The 20,116-nt window shown below is 43.6% G+C and overlaps 3 protein-coding genes across 11 annotated transcripts in view; 2 read left to right on the forward strand and 1 right to left on the reverse strand.

The window, feature by feature from the left end:
* TIAM2 (TIAM Rac1 associated GEF 2) overlaps positions 1 to 6,286 on the forward strand; it is a 238,380-nt gene extending 232,094 nt beyond the window's left edge. For all 9 annotated transcript variants that reach the window (XM_052645856.1, XM_052645853.1, XM_052645854.1 and 6 more), the window contains 3 exons: positions 430 to 2,050; positions 2,412 to 2,528; positions 5,991 to 6,286. In XM_052645856.1, the coding sequence (XP_052501816.1) occupies positions 430 to 1,025 (596 nt within the window). In that variant the 3' untranslated portion in view covers positions 1,026 to 2,050; positions 2,412 to 2,528; positions 5,991 to 6,286. The remainder of the gene's footprint in view (positions 1 to 429; positions 2,051 to 2,411; positions 2,529 to 5,990) is intronic.
* TFB1M (transcription factor B1, mitochondrial) overlaps positions 247 to 20,116 on the reverse strand; it is a 61,626-nt gene continuing 41,756 nt past the window's right edge. Inside the window, exons 6-7 of the mRNA XM_052645861.1 lie at positions 4,787 to 4,914; positions 247 to 1,869 (exon numbers count right to left, since the gene is read on the reverse strand). Of these exons, the coding sequence (XP_052501821.1) occupies positions 1,659 to 1,869; positions 4,787 to 4,914 (339 nt within the window). The 3' untranslated portion in view covers positions 247 to 1,658. The remainder of the gene's footprint in view (positions 1,870 to 4,786; positions 4,915 to 20,116) is intronic.
* Positions 18,032 to 18,691, forward strand: CLDN20 (claudin 20). Its single transcript, XM_052645862.1, has one exon. The coding sequence runs from the start codon at positions 18,032 to 18,034 to the stop codon at positions 18,689 to 18,691; it is 660 nt and encodes a 219-aa protein (XP_052501822.1).

The raw sequence follows: 20,116 nt of genomic DNA on the forward strand, positions 1-20,116 counted from the left end.
AAACAGGTGGGAAGGTGGGCAGAGAAAGAATGTAATCTTAGTTCTGAAACTACAAAGTACTTTAATAAAAGAAAGGAACCTAGATTTTATTAGCCACTAACTTTTAAATTTATTCATTAGCAAAATAAGAATCCTAGCCCTTATGACACTTCATAACTTATTCTATCTCAATAATTAAGTTCTGATAACTGATCATCCAAAAATGCCAAATTCCAACTTAAAATTTCAACTACACATAAGTAAAAAAGGTCCATATTTGCAGTATCTACATTTTTTTTTTTTTTTGCTCAAGTCCCAGGACAGTTGGTAACTGAAGTGAAATGAAAAAATTTTAATTAAGATGTTAACTCTCATAACCTCCAAAGCCAACATTACACATTCAGAATCAGTTCCTCCGTCATAAGGGAACGTGTGCTTTTCTCATTGCAGCTTCATCCAGGTCCTTAAAAGTCCTTAAGAATTCCTCCAGCAGCGAGTGGCCGGGGGAGCCAGGCAAGGGCAGCTCCCTGGACTCGGACGAGGGCAGCCTGAGCAGCAGCACCCAGAGCAGCGGCTGCCCCCCTGCCGGGAGCAGGCAGGACACCCAGCAGCACCCCCACTCGGGCCTGGCCGACTTCTCCGACAGTCTCATCAAAGAGAGCGACATTCTGAGCGACGAGGAGGAGGACTACCCCCAGGCTCGGAGGCGGGGCAGCCCCACCAAAGACATTGAGATCCAGTTCCAGAGACTGAGGATCTCTGAGGACCCCGACGCTCACCCGGCTGAAGAGCCGCCCGGCAAGGATGGGCAGCCCAAGCTGGTGCGGGGGCACTTCTGCGCCATCAAACGCAAGGCCAACAGCACCAAGCGGGACAGGGGCACCCTGCTGAAGGCGCAGACGCGTCACCAGTCCCTGGACAGTCATCCTGGAAACGCCAACCTTGATCTCAGCTCTGTCCTCGAGCGAGAATTCAGTGTCCAGAGCTTAACGTCGGTTGTCAACGAAGAGTGCTTTTATGAAACAGAGAGCCATGGAAAGTCCTAGCACAGTCCAACCCAGATACGGGTTACATTGCTGGTTTCACTTTTAAACTGGTGGCGAAATGAAAATTGCAGAAACACTATTCATTAGGTTTTGTGCAGGATACATTTTCCCACAAATAGCTGTAAAGACTTAAGTTATTTTAATTTATTGTGGATCAGAAAACTAGCTTAAACTGGTCAGAATTTGTAAATTACTTAGTTTATATCCCTTTTGAGCAGGTATCAAAATGATTTAGAATCCTTAAGACGAATGCATTCTAATTTATGTAGAAAAAAGTGGGGAAGTTGTGATTAATAGCTTTTAAAAGGTCATTTTTTCTCCAATACTTTCTTTCAACTATTAGGTTTCACTTTATTTAAAGCATATTTAAATTATTCTAATGTGGGTTAGGGGTACAATGTGCAGAGACTTCATTTTTGTAAGGTTGTAATAGATGCTGTTTATACTAAACATGTCACATCTATGCACTATATATATGTATATTAAAGCTTGTACTGTATCTTACTTGATATTTATTCTCTTTACCAAGCTGTAAAAGGGGAGTAAGTCACAGCCGTGAGCACATATGAGAAGTTCAACACCTGGCAGGCTGGCAGCCCCTGAAGTAGCAGCTACAGTCTGCAGCTCTCCTTGTCATCCTCTTTTTTCTGACTTTTGCCTGAGTTCTTCTCTGAAATTGTAAGCAAAGAGGTGTGGGTCTTCATCACACATTTTTCGGTACACATCGCAGAGGCTCTTAAAATGTGAGACAGTGAGTTGGGTAGGTCGGAGAGTCGGGTCCACATCTGCCGACTCTAACAGTTTTCCTGTGCTTTCTAATCGCTGAGCTTCAGGGAATAACATTCTGAAAGGAAGAGGAAAAAAAATCAGATTTCACTTAAATTCTACAAATGATGCTGCTTCCTTCTCCCCTCCTTTGAAAACGGCATGGTTCCGACAACATTAGGGAGTGGAAGAGGAGCCTCTGCAGTGGCCTGCGGGCCCCAAGCCCGTGGAGGAGGCTCTGCTTACACCACCGGCAACAGGTATGAACCCCCCACTGAGGGCGGAGCTAATCTGACAATGTGAGAAAAATCTTTAAGGGAAATTTATCATATGCTCAGCTGCATTCTCAGAGAAATACAAGTTTGTGCCTCACATTTTAAATATAAAAACTGCATATTATTTCTGGTGCAGTTTTGATTCTCTGTCACTTGAATTTACCAGCCTAAAGTTAGAAAACACGTGAAAATAGAAAGTTATTTTCCTCTTTAACTGAAGCATCTTTAAAATTGACTCAAGTATAAATTGTAAATTTCATCTAACAATCAGATTATTGTTTTAAAGTGAATAGTGAAACTGACTGAAATATTGCAAAGCTACACCTACATTCTGTTTTCTTCTCAGAGGTTCAACAGAACTTGTCTCAAAGGGCTTGGAAGACGGCGTGGCAAGAGGAGACCGAGCTTTCTTACAGGGTGATGGTCTTCTCAACCAGGAACGCCAGGTCCCCACATGTTCAGGGTGAGTTGACTGCGTTCAGCTTCATGGCAAGCAGGGGTCTGATCATAATTTCTGTGATCTGAGACTGCTGTGTGGTGTCACAAGACTTGGTCCATCTCTGCACAGGGGGTGGCATGTGTGACGTGAAAGGAGCTCATTACTTAGCTGGGGGTTGTCTTGGAAACGCTAGGGCCAACTCTGGGCTCAGGCCCGTTCCAGGACTGCTACACTTAGGATGTACTTTCTGTGATTTTTTTTTCCCCTCCCTGACCTCCAGCTTGTGTCCGACTTGTGGCAAAGCATCCTGGCGGGGGGCGGGGGGCGCTGCGGCGAACCAGAGGGGTGCCTTCACTCTACTGGTACCAGGATAGCCAGTGGCATCACCAACTAGAGAAGTAGTAACTTCCTGGTGAGCATGAACGCTGGCCTAACTAGAGCCAGCCAACGGCAGGCTGAGGATTCTACCTGTCCTGTCAGAGCCTCAAGGGTGGGTCTGGATTCCAATGGTTTCAGGAGGCAGCTGTCTAGCTGGGCCTGAAGTAGTTTCACATGCTAAGGAGACTCTTCACAAAACCAGAACGAGAGAACTGAAATGGAGCTAGCTATTAGAAAATAGTGCATGCCAAGTCACTTCAGTCATGTCCGACTCTTTGCAACCCCATGGACTGTAGCCCGCGAAGCTCCTCTGTCCATGGGATTCTCTAGGCAAGAATATTGGAGTGGGCTGCCATGCCCTCCTCCAGGGGATCCTTCTGGCCCAGGGCTCGAACCTGTGTCTCTTTACATCTCGTGCATTGGCAGGCAGGTTCTTTACCACTAGCGCCACTGGGAAGCCCTGGAAACTAGTATATGCCTCTAAAGCTAAACTGATGTAAAGAACTACAGTTGACTGTATTAGATGGATATCTTAAAAACACACATTTGCTTTCTTGCCTTCTTAGACTGTGTGGGCCTGGTCACTTGTTTTCCTGTCACTGGCTATCAAGCATCACTGGTGACCTTGAGGCCTCTCAGGCTCACACACAGGAGCTTTCTGTTAATAAAAACAGATACACACGGATCTCACGGATACTCCAGACGTTGTTCTGGCTACTCAGAAGTTATCTTTGCTTCCTAATTTTAAACATGTCCTTAAAATCTTCAAGATATAGCAACCTGATGGAAAGAGGGCATTAAAAAACCCACTTAGACAGTGTGTGATAGGAGATACACACATATTTGGTCTCTATCCTAGGTTCCTGAGACAGAGCTTCTAAAATCTTTGGAATTTCCTGAGTAGGGGGTGACAGAAACATCGTTTGTTATTCATAACAAGCCCCTTTTGATCACACCTGAGTTCTGTGCTAACGAGGTGATTCTTGGTGGCCCCTGGAAAGCATCAGGCTAGGGGACTCAATTACGTGACTGAAGGATGCCACCACCCACTGCATGTCTGAGGGAAGAAGAGCTGGAAAACCAAGCTTGATCGCCAGCGGCCAAGGCGTTACTCAGTCCAGTTTGGGTAATGAACTTCATAAAACCCCCAAATAATAGGGTTAGGAGAGCTTCAAGGCTGGTGAACACACGAGGTGCTGGGAGGTAAGAAACCTTGAGAGGGCATCCCACCCCCAAACCACGTGCTGGGCCTCTCCTCCAACTCTGGCAGTTCCTGAGTTACAGCCTTTAAAACCAATACATGAAGGCAAGTGTACTATGAGCCATCCTAGAGATTATTGAGGCTGAAGATGGATGAGATCATGGAAACTGCCAATTTATAGCCAGTCAGAAAATACCAGCAACAATCTGAGACTCGCCACTAGTGTCTGAAGTGGGGACAGCCTGGTGGCACTGAGCTGAGGGGCTGCGTTAATACCAGGCAGTGAGTTATCAGACTTGAATTAAATTGCACGACACCCAGGTGGTGGTTGGAAAATTAGGGAATTTTCTCGTGTTGGAGAAAACACCACATGTGTAGTGACAGAAGTGTCAAGAGTAACAACAGCTCAGACGGTTTGAGTCCTGACTGAAATCATGACCTCCCAGTACAGGCTCACTGTAAACTGTGTGATGTCAGTTTTAGTTTGTACTTAGGACCAAACAAAACCTCCCAGTGGCATCTGCGGTTAAGACAACGTTTTGCTTTCTCCTCAGTGGCTGTCAAAGTTTGTTCATTGCAGGATCTGAACTAAGAGTAATATTTACAGGCAGTTTGAACAATCATAAAAACATTAGTTCTTAATCTTGGAAGGTGATTGAGGAGTGTGTAAAAAGTGCTACCGAGCAGGAAAAAACATTCTTACCCGAGCCCTCGATGGCAGTATTTCCTTCGGAACTGAAAAGCATTCTGAACCACCTTCTCCACCAGCTTGAAGGGCTGCTCGATCCTGGGCCGGGGCAGTGGGGTGAAGTGCACCACGCCCGAGTCCACCTTCATTGCCAGAAAACACACAGCATTTTACTGCCTGGTGCAGTATATTAAACGGTTTATCCTCATACAGCGCAGGAGGGTGGATCTCCTCCAGGCATGTAAGATGCACACTCGCCTCTGAGCTGCCACAGGGACTCCCAGTTGGCTGCATCTGTTCTGTAATGGCAGCCACTAGGCCTGTGCTTAATAGTCACTTAATTTTAGAATGCGGTTCTTACAATGGCCGTTTAAGATTAATCCAAGTAATCTTTAAAGTCTGTAGGCAGGTAACAGCATAACAATATTTAGCTTTTGAATGAGTGAAAAAATAAGCTGCAGCAGCAGTTCCGCGTGTAAGGCTGGACTTCAAAAGCCAGAGACGTGGCAGATGGGCCCCCAAGGGACCACTCAGCCCTAAACTCCCCAGAAACAACATCAATTAGGACACCACTTCTTTCGGATACAGACACTGATTAATCAGCTGGATTGAATTCATGCTCGTTGTCTGCATGGCCACATAACTTTCTGCTAATAACTTTAAATGTCCCACGAGGCACAGGCAGGAACCAAATGGAATGGAAACCACCAAAAATACTACTGTTTAAGTGTTAAGCTACTACCAGCTGTTGAGATTCTTTATCAGAAAATAAAACTTCTCAGGCACATCCCTATTCTAAAAATGGACTCACAGTGGTTCACAAGGATATATTCAAAACAACGCTAGAAAAATACTGAAAGTAAAGACTAGGAGAGGAAATAGTCAAAGCAGCTATGACACACAAAAGCCTGACAGAGACGTGGTCTAGGAAATGGGAAGTCTACTCGTAATTTACAAAAGCTTCAGTCTCTAAGGGATTATTGCTAAACCTGCTTCTTAGAACATCATACACTCTACAGAGGCTAAGAAAGTCCAGCAATTTATGAAGTATGGGCCATACCACCACTAGTCAAAAGGAATCCTATGTTTTAAAACTCACAGGGGTTATCACGTTCTCTCGGGAGGACATGCTCCTAAATATCCTTGTGGCTACAAAATTATTCCTTCAAATGGGCCTGTGATATATAAGGATGGGGCAACTTCTGTTGTTTGTTTTTAGGTTGGAGGAAAAGTATTCGCACGTGATATCAGGATGTGTGGATGAGAAAGACCCAAGACAACCAACCTGGATGTGCTTTCAGAGGCGCCAGAGATGTTTCTCCTGCTAGGTGGGGTCTGAGCCGCCTGGAACCACCCTGCTGACCTCCCTGCGCCCCCCCACCCCCACCCCCATCACTGAGGCTGGCAAATGCTGAGAATGTTCTAAGCTGGAGAGTGAAAGCTGGCAATGGAGAGACTTTGCACCTGAAAATGCTCCCTAAAATGTCCATCTTCAGACTGTTTTAGTGTCGATTATATGCCTTGGGTGGAACAGTTATTCTGCCACTGCAGAGTGACTATCTCAATGTTCTTATTAAATTTTAATAGTTTTTTTCAAATTGTGCTGTTTCTCTCCAAGTTCACAAACAAGCACTTCCTTTCCTGTAGGAAACCAAGTGTTTCAGCTAAAAGGCCAGGACTTTCCTTAGAGCTTCTCAAAAACACCACGGAACAGGATCCAGCGCCAGAGAGGCCTGTGGTCAACACAGAGGAGAGGGGCACAGGAGAGCACATGGGACTGGGGATCGAGTGAACTCAGCTGTTCTAGACCGTTCTCTCGACGTCGCCCACCCCTTTCTACCACCTGCGCTCACTGGCATTCCTGTCCTGACTACTCATTCTGCCAACCCTCTATGACTCAGCCCCTTGAACCCTTTCAATCCAATCCTTCCAAATTAGTTCTGAAAGGATTCTTCCAGTCAGCAGCCTGCCAGTCTCCAGAGAAAATAATTTTTTAGTAAACTGAGATAAAATTAAACCCTACCCAACCCTAAACCCACAAAATATCATCAAAACTCTAATGTTCAAAATACTATTACGACCAAAGGGCACGATAACAGGGATAGATGCATTCTCCTTCCAGGAAGAAACCGCCACTCCTACAATCCTTGGATTTAAAAATGTGGCCTCATCTTTATTTGCCTGATTTTATTCCTTTGAGATATAGCTGGTATTTACAAATACAGGCAGCGTCTGTTTTTAGTTTTTAAAAAGTTTAAAACCCAGTATAAACGGAGCAGCACTGCATATAAACTGCAGCAGTAGACTTCTAAAGTTTGAATATAACTTTGATACCCAGTTAAGCTGGCTAATAGTATGTTTCAGATAAAAGGAAATCTCCACTCACAATCAAATACAGTCACTATTTAGCAGAGGATCACAGAAAACTCAGGCAAAAAGGCTCTTCCAGCAACGTGTCCTGCTTCTCTGGGAGACCGACACCACCCTCTTTTCTATACCTGCCTCCAAACACACTTCTCAGAGTCAGGCTGTAGGATGGAGCCCATTTTCTGTAGAACCACAGGAAAGCTACTTGGTAACTATGGTAATAGATTCAAAAATGCTTTTTACTTATAAATGAACACTTATTTAAAATTACAACCAGTAAACTTCCTTGCCTGAGTTTTAAGTCTGTTAAAGGGTTTGATTCCAAAAAAGAAGTCAGCACGTGGGCACTAGAGGTAGCTAAATGCTGCCAGTCCCTTTCCAAACTCAGCCGGCCAGTATACTAAAACGACCTACTGGAATTTCAAATTAGAGCGTTTACGACGTTAGATGTTTGACTCTCCAACCCACCGTAAGGTCAATGCTGCACAAAGTGGAGGTTCTGCTTCTCAACATGAGCAGGCTGGAGGCGGGTGTCCCACTTCCCAGGCCAGCGTGTCTAGGACGTGACTGGTTATGGGCTCAGAGCAGCACTTCGGCCTCATGGGAAATCTGGGGTAAGAAGCTATTGAATCTCAGATATTGCCAGCTCAGATCCTGAATCACCATGGTCCAGGGAACACTGAAGACTGTGCAGCTCTGTTTCTGACTTTGAGATGATCATCCTAACATGTCAGAGAGCTCAATAACTACCCCGCGGAGAGGTACAGAAACAGTGCTGGCCATTATCTAAGAAAAGGTCTGCAGCAGCTCCCGTGGTGTTCAGGACCACTAAAGGATAAGCCACTGGCGAGGAAAAACGCCTAGGAAGTCACAGTTCACTTAGCCAAGATAGGACCACAACTGGGAGAGGACAGAGGGAATGATGCGAACAAAGGATGACCTACAGGGAATAATCAGACTCCAGAAACAACACAAGGATTCGACCTTCAAGGTAGGACTGTCTCAGACAGATTCGTGTAGACGGCATGAAGGGTACAGAGATCCTGAGGTAGGAGAGTCACGTTCGGCGTCAGGTGAAATGAGAGTCGGGGGAGCACCCTGGGGATGCTTGGTTCCTCCCTAACCAGTGCTGGCTCACTCCCTCAGGGTTCCCATGCCCATGCCTCTGTCAGAATGCCCTGGCCCTGCGGCTGTACCTTCCCCCGAGAAGGGTAGTGGTCACAGTCACTACTGCCTGTGATATTATAGTCACGCAGTTTATGCCTGTGATATTACAGTCATGCAGTTTGGCGAATGCCTGAGTGTGTTCCCTCTTTTCCTTCTTAGAATGATAAAAAAAAAACAAACAGATTTTAAACAGGCACAGTGTTTACTCTGGGACCATAAGCATGTAAGAAAAGTGAGTGAGCTGAGGGCACGAAAGAAATAAATCTAAGAGGCAGCCAAAGTGAGGACAGAGGAGGGAGAGGGTCTTTTACTGGGTATGTTATGCAAACACAAGTATGCATGTAAATTAGGCCTACCAGCAACAACAAGACATACGAGGGTTTCTTGGTCCCAAGAAAGGGCACAATTTTGGGGAGGCAAACGTTTAATTTTAAACAAATACAAGAGGGACAAGGACGCACAAATACCGGATTAGGATATTCTGTTATCCTTAACTTGGAAGTACCGAATGATCACAGGGAAAACACCTTTCTAAAACCACAACCTTTTCCACAAACCATGACTTCATTGTTCATGTAACAACATCCCCTGGAGGCACCTGGGAATGGAGGAGGTCCCTGCTAAGGGCTGGGCTGCGGCCAGGGCCTGACCTCGGGTTTTGTTTCATGGCTCCAGAGAAACTCCAGCACCTCTGAATCAGTCAGCTCCCTGGGGGTGGCTTCAGTCTATACAAAGTGAAGTGAAGTTGCTCAGTCGTGTCCGACTCTTTGCGACCCCATGGACTGTAGCCTACAGGGCTCCTCCCTCCATGAAATTCACCAGGCAAGAGTACTGGAGTGGGTTGCCATTTCCTTCTCCAGGGGATTTTCCCAACTCAGGGATTGAACCCGGGTCTCCTGCATTCCAGGCAGATGCTTTAACCTCTGAGCCACCAGGGAAGCCCCTCAAACTCACCAGTAATTGCTGCTGCTATAGATATCTCCATCACTCTACTGAGGAGATGAATAAATGAACGTGGATGCACTAATTCATGAGTCACAACTGTCAAAGAGGCATGCAAGCTGACTCGTCAGCACATTCCCTCCCTAACAAAACTACCCAAGGTGCGAGCTCTTATGCTGAGAGGGCCTGCAGAGGCATGGGGCAGGAGCAGGCTCCCGCAGATGCTGCCGCCACGGCCGCTGGTGCTCAGCCTGAGGGCCTGGCCGCTCATGGGCACAGGGTGCCGGATTCCCCCAGCCCCCGTGCTCTCAGCACCCAGACCCGCTCTCCTTGGCGGAGGTGCCCTCTTAACTGTGTTCACGCTGTCCTGCTCTTCCTGTTTCTGACTTGAAAGACTATCTTTGTAAAGACGAATTCCATAGCTACCGGATCTCTTCCTTCACATGCTGATTTTACTAGTTTAACTCACGGAGTCTGGGGGGACCTCCTATGTATGTAACCAGAGGTATAACAATAAATAAAAAGAGAAATGATGGCAACTGACGTAAGCTCTCTAGTTTGGCAATATCACAAAGTCCACGCGAACCCACCCAGGACGGCAGAGCGTGGGCCAGGACTGAAACGCAGGAGACCCAGCGGGCAGAGAGGGAGAAGCACAAGGTAGGCAGGCAAAGGGGGGGAGGAGGAGGGGCGGTGAGCTGAGAGCCAGGCCGGGACGAGGGGCGCTCAGGCCACAACCTGAGACACTACCAGCAAGTGAGGATGTTGTTCAAAAAAAAGTCCTGATTCTCAAAATAACATGCAAAGCAAACAACAAACACAGACTTACAGGTTGATCTCCAGGTGTCACTGCAAAATCCAAAGACTGTCTTAATATTCTAAAATAATGTGATAAAGACAGAGAAAGCAAGCCCTCAAGATCCTTTCACATGAAGACATTAAAAGGAGCAACAAAATGTTGGAAAAATAAGGTAGTAAATAACAGAGAAATGGCAGCGTAAGCCACATCAGAAACATGGCTGAATCGCACAGAGCCGCGGAGCTGGGTGGCCTCATTAGACATTCGGGAGCACACGGTAGCCAGAGAACAGTCATCTTCATTTAAACACAGTCCTCACTGTAATCGACTAGTCTACAAACCACCAATTCTAAAGGATCAAGTGTTCAGAGCAGCTTAAAGCATTATTTTAAATAAAGTGACCATAAAGGTGGAGGAAAATAAAACACTGATTGTGCTCATAGCTGATACTGTTAATATTCCATGATGGAGTCAAGAAGAGAAACATTCTTTTAGGATTAAGTCAGTCACTTTAAATTTGTGGGACTGGAACAGGTAGACTGTCTTATTATTATTTAAGGTTGAAGAGAAAATAAACGAGAAAAGACACTTAAAAAAGAAAAATTCAGAACCTCAACTTTCCATTGGAATTAAGTGGGCAGTATTTTAAACACACTGAGGGCCCCAGGGCTTCTCCGAAGCGGCATGATCTCCTGTGTGGGCAGGAGTGAGACACACAGGTCTGGAGAACCGCCTCCCACAAAGGCTTGGTATCCCTATTTCTTCTCCAACATTCCAGCCAAACGACTGATTCTTTAAACAAAAGCTTGTCTGAATGTCCAGAATACTATCACTGAGAAAAATACACCAAGGGAATCGCATGTCATTTTTTCTTAAAAAACAGATACATGAAAACATTTTAAAGAAAACAATTGGGGCTGCTGAGTCACTTGTGGATTTGGCATGAGTGAGAAGCAAATGTTTCTATTTCAGGCTACAGAGGTGTCAGGGTTCATTCGTTTCCAGAGCTTAACCCAGACCACCACAGAAAGGAGTGACTCATTATAATGAGACTTGAAAACACATTCTGTTCTAAATGGACGGGGCAGGGCTGTGTGTACAGAGCTTCAAAAATCACAATATTCCGGGATTGAATCCCACATTCCTGCTACTTACTCATTTTATGGACCTTACATAACTTCTCAGGAGCTTAGTTTTCTCACCTCTAAAAATGAGATGATTTCTTCTCTCTCATAGACTTGGTTTAAGAATTAAATACTAGGACTTCGCTGGTGGTACAGTGGATGGGAGCCTGCCTGCCAATCCAGGGGACATGGGTTTGATCCCTGGTCCGGGAAAATTCCACATGCCGCTGAGCAACTGGGCTTGTGTTCCACAACTACTGAAACTCATGCACGTAAAGCCCGTGTTTCACATCAAGAGAGGCCAACTCAATGAGATGCCCCCCCGCTCACTGAAACTAGAGAAAGCCCAAGCAGCAACAAAGACCCAGCGCGGCCAAATATAAAAAAAATTAAATACTGTATTGCCTCAGACAGTACTAAAGAGTTGCAAAGTTAATAAAATTACACTCTTATTTAAAAATTACACTTTTAATCATGTAAAGGTAATGTATTATTGTTATTTTATATACTAAAAATCAGTTTCTGAACTCATTCAACAAATATCACACCTTGAAAATAAGCCAGGCACCATTCCTGGCACAGCACTGGCAATTAACAAGACAGCAGGAAATTCTTGCCCTTGTGAGGTTTACATTCTAGAGGTCTTAAGCCAGAGTAAGCAGGAGAGGGGCTCAGAGGTGGTAGGTTTCTTGATTTATTTTCAAGTTTTGGAACAAAAGAATTTGTCGACTGAATGGATACTGGGTATTGAAACAAAGGATGCTTTTAAGATCCAGGGATGCGTTTGCTGTTAACAGACACTGGGAAACTGGGGAGGATCGCTGTGGGGAAGATCAGGAGTCCAGTCCTGTTCCTGACAGATCTGAGACGTCTATCAGTGAGTCACGTCACCAGCTGGATATACAAAACTTGGGTGTTCAATGGGGAAGGGCTGGGAAGAGAGATGTACTAAGATAAACAAAGATAAGGTTAACCTAGAGAAGCCTCTGGACTTAAAAAGATTTCTCTGTACTCTCCACATTGGCAGTGGATAATTATGTCAATGAATTGCATTTCCCTGAGCTTCCCTGGTGGCTCAGATGGTAAAGCATCCACCTGCAATGCGGGAGACAGGGGTTCGATCCCTGAGTGGGGAAGACCTCCTTGAGAAGGAGATGGCAACCCACTCTAGTACTCTTGCCTGGAGAATCCCACGGACGGAGGAGCCTGGTAGGCTACAGTCCATGGGGTCACAAAGAGTTGGGCATGACTGAGCGACTTCACTTTCACTTTCTAGCTCCTTTTCCTTGGGCCTCACTGTGCGGCTTGTGGGATCTTAGTTCCCCCACCAGGGATTGAACCGGCCTGGGCCATGTCAGTGAAAGCACCAAATCCTAACCTCTGGACCACCAGGGAAGTCCCTCTGGCTCCTCCTTTATATAAGAAATTCTGCCTTGTGTTAAAGGTCTATAGTTAATGAAAGTTATTTACATTTCAGAGTTTGCCTTTTAAAAACAGGTGGTTAAGGGACCTCCCTGGTGGTCCAGTGGGTAAGATTCTGTGCTTTCTTTCAATGCAGGGGGTGAGGTTTTGATCGCTGGCGAGGGAACTAAGATCCCAAGACACTGAGGCGTGGCTGGGGGTGGGAGAACAGGCAGTTAACACATTATAGGATAAGTGTACTCATCAAGACAGAAAAAAAATCAAAAAGTTCTTGAAAACACTCAAGTACAGGGACTTCCCTGGTGGTCCAGTGGTTGAGAATCTGCCTGCAAGTGAAGGGGACGCAGGTCTGATCCCTGACCCGGGAAGGTCCCACATGCTGTGGAGCAACTAAGCCCCAGTGCCACGACCACTGAAGCCTGCCTGCCCTAGAGCCCACGTGCTCCACGACAAGAGAAGCCACCGCGGTGAGGGGCCCGAGCGCCATGATGAAGAGCAGCCCCCACCTGCCACAACTAGAGAAAGCCCAGGCTCAGCAACAAAGACCCACTGCGGCCAAAATTAAATAAATTACTTACACAAACAAACAAACAAACAAACAAAAACGCGTACACTTTTGCACGCAGAAGCCATTTACCCTCAGGCGGCCGTGTGATGCCTGCAGCCCGAGCAGGGAGCAGTCCCCGGCCCCTCCCTCCACCGGCCCCCAGTCAGCCTCAGCACAGGTGAGCCTGCACAGCCACCAACCACACACGGAGCGGAACAAGCCGAGACACTGAAGGCATCTGGTGGGCTCCTGATACGGCAGTGACGGCAACGCTGTGAGGGTCAGCGCCTGAGATTCAGCTCTACTCCTTCCAGCACTCACACGAAGAACTGCTTATATATCTCCGTGAAATCAAAGAAGGAAGCTATGTTTATGTATCAGAATTACAACACTATGGCTAAAAAACAAATGCACAGACATTCGACTTCAAAGAGGAGAAAATGATACATATCTTGCTAAATGCCAGACTTAGAGGAGATTAAATCCAACCAACAAAAAACTTAGAAAGATCCAGATAACTGAAACATGCATTTTTGTTAGTCACTGCTTTTTAAAGAAATGAGTAACATCTAACATGGCTATCAGCAGTAGTAAAAATTTAAACATCCAACCATACGTAAAATTTTCTTCCGTTCTCATAATGGCTATAAACGCACAGCTTGTAGAATTAAAATTACTGAGATAGAAAACAATGAGAACCCAAAGCAGATGAAGATGAAACGTGTCTGTCTAATTATTCATGGCCTAGCACCTCAGTGTTTCCTTTTGGTTTCATCTAAAATGTTTCATCACATTATTTCGATGTAATTTCTTTACAACATTTTCTAAAATCTATTAAGTTATGCTTTAGAAATCTTTCTCAGTGTAAAGGCTAACAGAAGAAAATTCAGGATACCTACCCCTCACCCTTCCTGAAAAAACACTTGTAGGTTTACTGATCAGATTCTAGTCATCAGCTGGTACTGGATTTTCTTTTTACTTTTATCAAAATATATATATTTAAACCTGTCTTTTGAATGTTTTAGTCTGAAAGCTACCAATTTTGTGAATCTTGATTTAACACAAGTCAGAAGCACCAGAATAAAAAGAAAGTCTCACTTAACTATCATTTGCAAAGCACAATCTAGTTAAAAATATTTCAGACCACATTCTTTAATTGGGGACATAAAGTAATAAACTATCTCCCAACATAGATAAAAGTTCAAAAATAAATTATAACTATGGACTAAAACATAGAATTAAAAGAAAATTCTGTGAGCGCCCAAATAATTCCTCCTCTGTATATTGTGACACAAGAGCATTTTCAGCTTTCAGGTTTCAACAAATCCTGTTGTAACAACAACTCCCTCCCTTCCCCGCCTCTCTTGTCTTAATGCTCCCACAGCTCAAAAAATGAGATGGAGAACCTGGTATTTATCTTCCAGCACCATCAGCAGTTTTCACCTCGCAGATTTCTGTGTTGCTCATTGCTATTTGCAAGTTAACTTGGTGGAGTTTTATCATTAATATTCAGAAGCTGTGAATTGAGCCTCATGTATGTGGTGTCTCTTCAACAGACCTTATTGGGGTTCAACTGAAGACGACTGACAAGAGAGTTAAGATACTGAAGGCTACTGACAAAAGGTATGGAAAATGAGAAGCTTCCATAATGCTTGGGGATCTAAATATAGACCTTCAAGTATAACTTGGTTTGAATTATAAGTTGTAAAGCTGTTTTTAAATGCTAGATTTGATATAGATAAATCTTGTCTGGAAAACTGACTTTACATTTTCATGAAATCCAGTTCAGAATTTCTTTGAGAAATAGCTCATGAATTTAACGTTTTAGGTTCTGTTCTATATGCAGCAGATTTTGGAAGCATGAGAGTGCTATTTAGAACTAAGTTTTTTACATGTGACCTCTCTGCTTTTGCCTACTTTCACAATATTTCACCACCACAACCACTGAAACAAAGTATGCCTTTATTCTCTATGAGATAGAAATTTGAGAGAACAGGCCACGAACTGTACCATGCTTACGGCTGGAGACAGAGAGGGAAAAAAAAGATTTCACAGCAATAGCTAAGATGCCAGTATATTTTTATGAAAGGAAAAGAGTGACCTTCATTTTGGAGAATGAATTCTAAGTTTTTTATGCAGAGGAAAGCACTTAAGAGTCCAACATTCACTAGTAAGTGAGCACTGTGCTAACTTAATGCAGTGTCATATTGTTTACACTGATTTTGGCCGTCTGTAATTTATCACTGCCAGCACTTGTTAATTAAGATGAACAGGCTGTCTGCAAGTCTGAGTTACACTGTAATTTATAAAATGTATTGGTTAATGGGAAGAAGAGAGTTATAATTGGGAAGCTGAGCACAGACTGCACAGACTGATCAACACATAAAGGTTACTCAACCAAAGTGAAAAAAGAAAGAAAGAAATGAGATGCTCATAGGGAATGCTAACAGCAGTCTCACTCTGAAAGAATCCCTTAAGCCGAGAGTGATCTGAGAAGGCAGCAATTGAGTGAGCTGGCTGGAGTCTGAAATGTTAAAACTCAAACCTGAAAACAGCTGTTATGAAACCACAAACATGTGCTTTATTTATTTTTCCTAGAAACCTTAACTTTTATTTTGGTCTCAGATATGAAAAGAAATTTGGAAAACAGAGAAAGAATGAACTGTAGGATGGCAGGCAAAGCCGAGGTACTCTGATGCTACTGACTCTAAGAATTCAAAATCTCAGAGAAATCTCCTGAAATGGTAGAATTTACATTTTAAGATTATGAACAAAAATAGAACAATCGAATTCAGACAGCCCAGGATTTAACCTCTTGGGGAATCAATGTTATTATAACTATACTGAACTATACAACTATATTCACGGTAACACAGGCATGGAGTTGCATTACTGTAGATATTTCACAAAAGCCAGACATGATGGACCTCGGTGAGTCTCTGAAGCTAAGCCATTTGCTCATCTGCCTTATTACGTCCCTCTGGAGTCTCTCTCTCTCTTGGTGAGAAAGGGAGTGAGGGGCATTGACCATTAACAGTGGCTTTTGCCCAGATGCAGTGGCACTGTCCCTGCTTCCCATGGGAAGCACACACGAGGGTTTCAGCAGGAATTATTGTGGTAGGTAGAGGTGGACAGGGTGAGGATGCTGAGAGGGGCAGACGCAGGAAGTGGGCACTGCCGATCTACTGCTGAGGCCATCTAGCACCTAAGTGTCCTAATCTGAAACAACGGTGATAGCCGAGATTATAGAGCTATGGTTTCCTCCAGCTCTAAGAGCCAATGAAAATGAATGAAATCGGCCTAAGGAAGGAAGAGGAAAAAAAAAACAAACACCCAAATGCCATTAAATATCAATTGTCATATGACATAAAAATTTTAAAATACTAATAGCAAAGTCAGTTAGAGTTTACTGAGTACCTTCCACGGGTTAGATAACTTCACTACCATATTCACCTCCATGATACAGACACTATAATCCTCCCACTTTCCAGAAGAGGATATGGGGCACAGAGGGGTTCTGGAAAGCCAAGACTTGACCCAGGTATTCTGTTAGATTTGGAGCTCATACTGCCTTGTGTGAAACAAACATGAATCATTATAGACCCATTCTAATACATCATTCAAAAATTAATTTGGAAATACACAAAGTCAGTATTGCTGTATTTCAGAAACTATTATATTTTCCTCAAAGAAGGCAAGTAAATACTGTCAGATTAAAACACAGCAAGGGAGGGAGGGAGCAAAGAAAAGGGTGAATTATTTCTATTACTTTCTGAAAGACAAATGATGTGGTTACTTCTGCTTTGTACTTTCAAGATCCTATGTCACTACTTCTGAATCATTTAGAATAACCGGTTTTGCAGCAGACTTCATTTGGGTCAGGGAACAGTTCTGGTCCCCACTAGAAAGGATCTCACATTCTTAGAAGCAAAAGACACTGGCTCAATTGTTTCAGTTTTGAGTAACTTATACCTGAAGGGAGGCAATGGCATGCCTTAGGTAAAGATTTTGCAAATTGGAAATCAGAGATATCATGCTAGTGAGTTTGAGTTCTTTCTACTACTTTCTTCTCCTTTAACAATTCACTTGGGCCATGTGAATGGCAAGGAGAGTGTTTAACAGATTTTTAAAATAATCATTTTTCAAATATTGAAAACTTTTCTAATATATATTTATAAATCAATTTTAACAGATGGGTTGAAACTATTCTTCCTTATTACCAACAGAGTATTTTAAAAGTTTTTAAAACCTGTAATACTATTAAAATCCTTTATCACCTGTCCTACAGCTGGAATTCAAAGCCTAAATCTCCTAACAAGGTACAGGCCTACCCTAAAGACAGCTTCAGCAGGGTTTAAATTTTAAATAAAACTACTATGTATAAAATAACTAACAAGAGCCTGCTGTACAGCACAGGGAATGCCGCTCAATACCCTGTAATGACTTACAGGGAGCAGAATCCAAGATACAGCGGACATACCTGTAAGTGATCCACTGTGCTGTACAGCAGAAGCTATAACATGGTATAAATTAATTATACTCCAATAAACACTTTTTAAAATGTTGAATTAAGAAACAAAGTGGACATCTCCTTCCTTGACTCCATGCACCAAGCACCACCCGACCAAAATCACTCAGGAAACGGCAGCCCTGGGGGCCTGGAGTGAGCTTCTCTCCTGGGAAGCAGTGACTTCGTCCCCTGCGGAGGCCTCGTCAGGCGTGTTCTCAGTTTTCACTGTTCACGGAAGTCTCTGTTTGTGCTTTCTTTCAGTCCTGATCTTGTCTTCTTTCCCCAGCCTTTTGTTACTTGGTTTTCTACTGTGCAGAAACAGCTACAGTTCTGACCGAGTGCCGTCAGGATTTTCTGGGAGGACAGAGGTCGCAGCGACGTCATGGCCTTGGCGGGTGTCCAGCTCCTGGCTTTCGCCCTGGCCTTATCTGGGGTCTCTGGGGTCCTCGCAGCCACGCTGCTGCCCAACTGGAAGGTGAATATGGATGCGGGCTCCAACATCATCACCGCCATCGAGCGGCTAGAAGGGCTGTGGATGGACTGCACGTGGTACAGCACCGGGATGTTCAGCTGCACCCTGAAGTACTCCGTCCTGGCCCGCCCCAGCCACGAGCAGGCCGCGCGGGCCGCCATGATCCTGGCCTGCATCCTGTCTGCGGTGGGGCTCTGCACTTCCACAGTGGGGATGGAATGCACTCGCTTAGGAGGGGACCCGGAAACCAAGAGGCATGCTTGTTTCGCTGGAGGAGTTTGTTTCCTGTCTGCAGGGACCTCTGGTTTAATACCGACTGTGTGGTACACGAAGGAGATCATAGCAAACTTTCTGGACTTGACAGTTCCACAAAGCAACAAACATGAGCCTGGAGGAGCCGTCTACCTTGGAATCATTTCGGCCGTGATGCTGGTGGTCTCCGGCATGATCTTCTGCACATCCTGTCTAAAGAAGAAGTCAGGAGCTTTGCTCCACCCATGCAAGCAGCCACCCATCTCCACCACACAGCCAGAGGACAGTTCAGCATACAGCCTGAAGGACTATGTGTGAAAAACTATGATGCGCATGGAATTTTTAGGTGCCTGCTGTGACTTTTGTCTTTAAATACCAGAATTGTATTTAACTTTCTCTACAAAGAAGGTGAAATACTTTAAAAATGAAGTTTTTCAAAATGCCAAACTTTGTGTATATCTGTTTTACATTATTTTCCCATTATTGTCATGTTTTATATCTAAAGGTTTATAAAAGAAAGAGGTTCTGATTATATTAATAAGGCAATTATTTCACAGCCTTTTCTTCTTAAAGATAAACTGTTGATACATACATCTTACTAACCGGTACTTAATTGGACTTCATAAAAGAACTAAATTGCCAAGTATAAAAAGCACCTTGTCCTGGTGTTCATTCAGGATATCATCTGCTTTTGCCATCTCTGCCTGACAACCCCATAGTAATTTACTTCTGTTTTCAATTTCCACTGCATGACTGCACCTTACGCATAGAAGATGTCCACTTGTTTCGGAGGTTGCCCAAATCCCAGGTCCCCATCCACTGTGACCTCCTAGTAGAGGGGAACATTTTTTACATTTTAGGAAATATAATCTCCATACAATATGGCGTTCAAAGATTAGGTGGAAATAAAGGAAATTGGTAAATGCTACCATAGCAAAGCAAAATCAAACTAAACCCAAACTGAAATCTCTAGGACTTTTAAAGCATTATGTACAAGCTAAGTGAAAACAAAAAGAATCTGTTTTAAAATGCTTACGAACTGCCCTCTTCTGGCTGCTAACAAGAGGACTCTTCAGATTAGGTTCATTTACCTCTAGCATTTTTGATTTGCCACTATCATTTAATATCAAACTGATTAGTATTTGAATGCTAAAGGTTACTTTTAAGTTGTCAGTTTTTCTTCTCAAGTTTGATTCATGTTAAAAATGTTTTTACAAATGAGCTGCTTCAATTAGTTAATGGTTATGAAAATGTTTTAAAGAATAAAGAATGCTTTAAAAGTTAGATTATCTTATATGTAATTCAAATATTTAAAGAAAATAAAAACTGGATTTTCCAGTGTGCAAAAGAAACACTGCACAAGGCTGTTTCTAATAATTTATTCGTTTAAGCTTAGTTATTGTTCATAACATAACGGTAAAGGGGGAAAGGCTACTTCATTATGCATTAATAACTCAGAAAGTGGGAAGTTATCTTTTATGTGAATAAATAATTTTGAATTGTGCATATGAAGTACAGACTAAAATATTTTACACGTATTTTATTTGGTAGATCATTCTCTCCTGTATCATCATCAAAGAGCTAAAATAAAGATATGATTTCACATGGGAATTAGGAATGCATTTATGTATACATTCCTTTTGAGTGGTCAAAATATCTTCTAAGCAAATGTCATCTGTATTTTTAGCTATATGACTTGAGAATATACTAACTTTATTGACTTTCAGGGATTTCCATCATAGC

Source organism: Budorcas taxicolor, chromosome 9 (assembly GCF_023091745.1).
Source record: "Budorcas taxicolor isolate Tak-1 chromosome 9, Takin1.1, whole genome shotgun sequence".
NCBI lineage: Eukaryota > Metazoa > Chordata > Mammalia > Artiodactyla > Bovidae > Budorcas > Budorcas taxicolor.

What these genes read in the sequence shown, in the direction of transcription:
- CLDN20 (XM_052645862.1), top strand. Translation starts at nt 18,032, where the DNA reads ATGGCCTTGGCGGGTGTCCAGCTCCTGGCTTTCGCCCTGGCCTTATCT.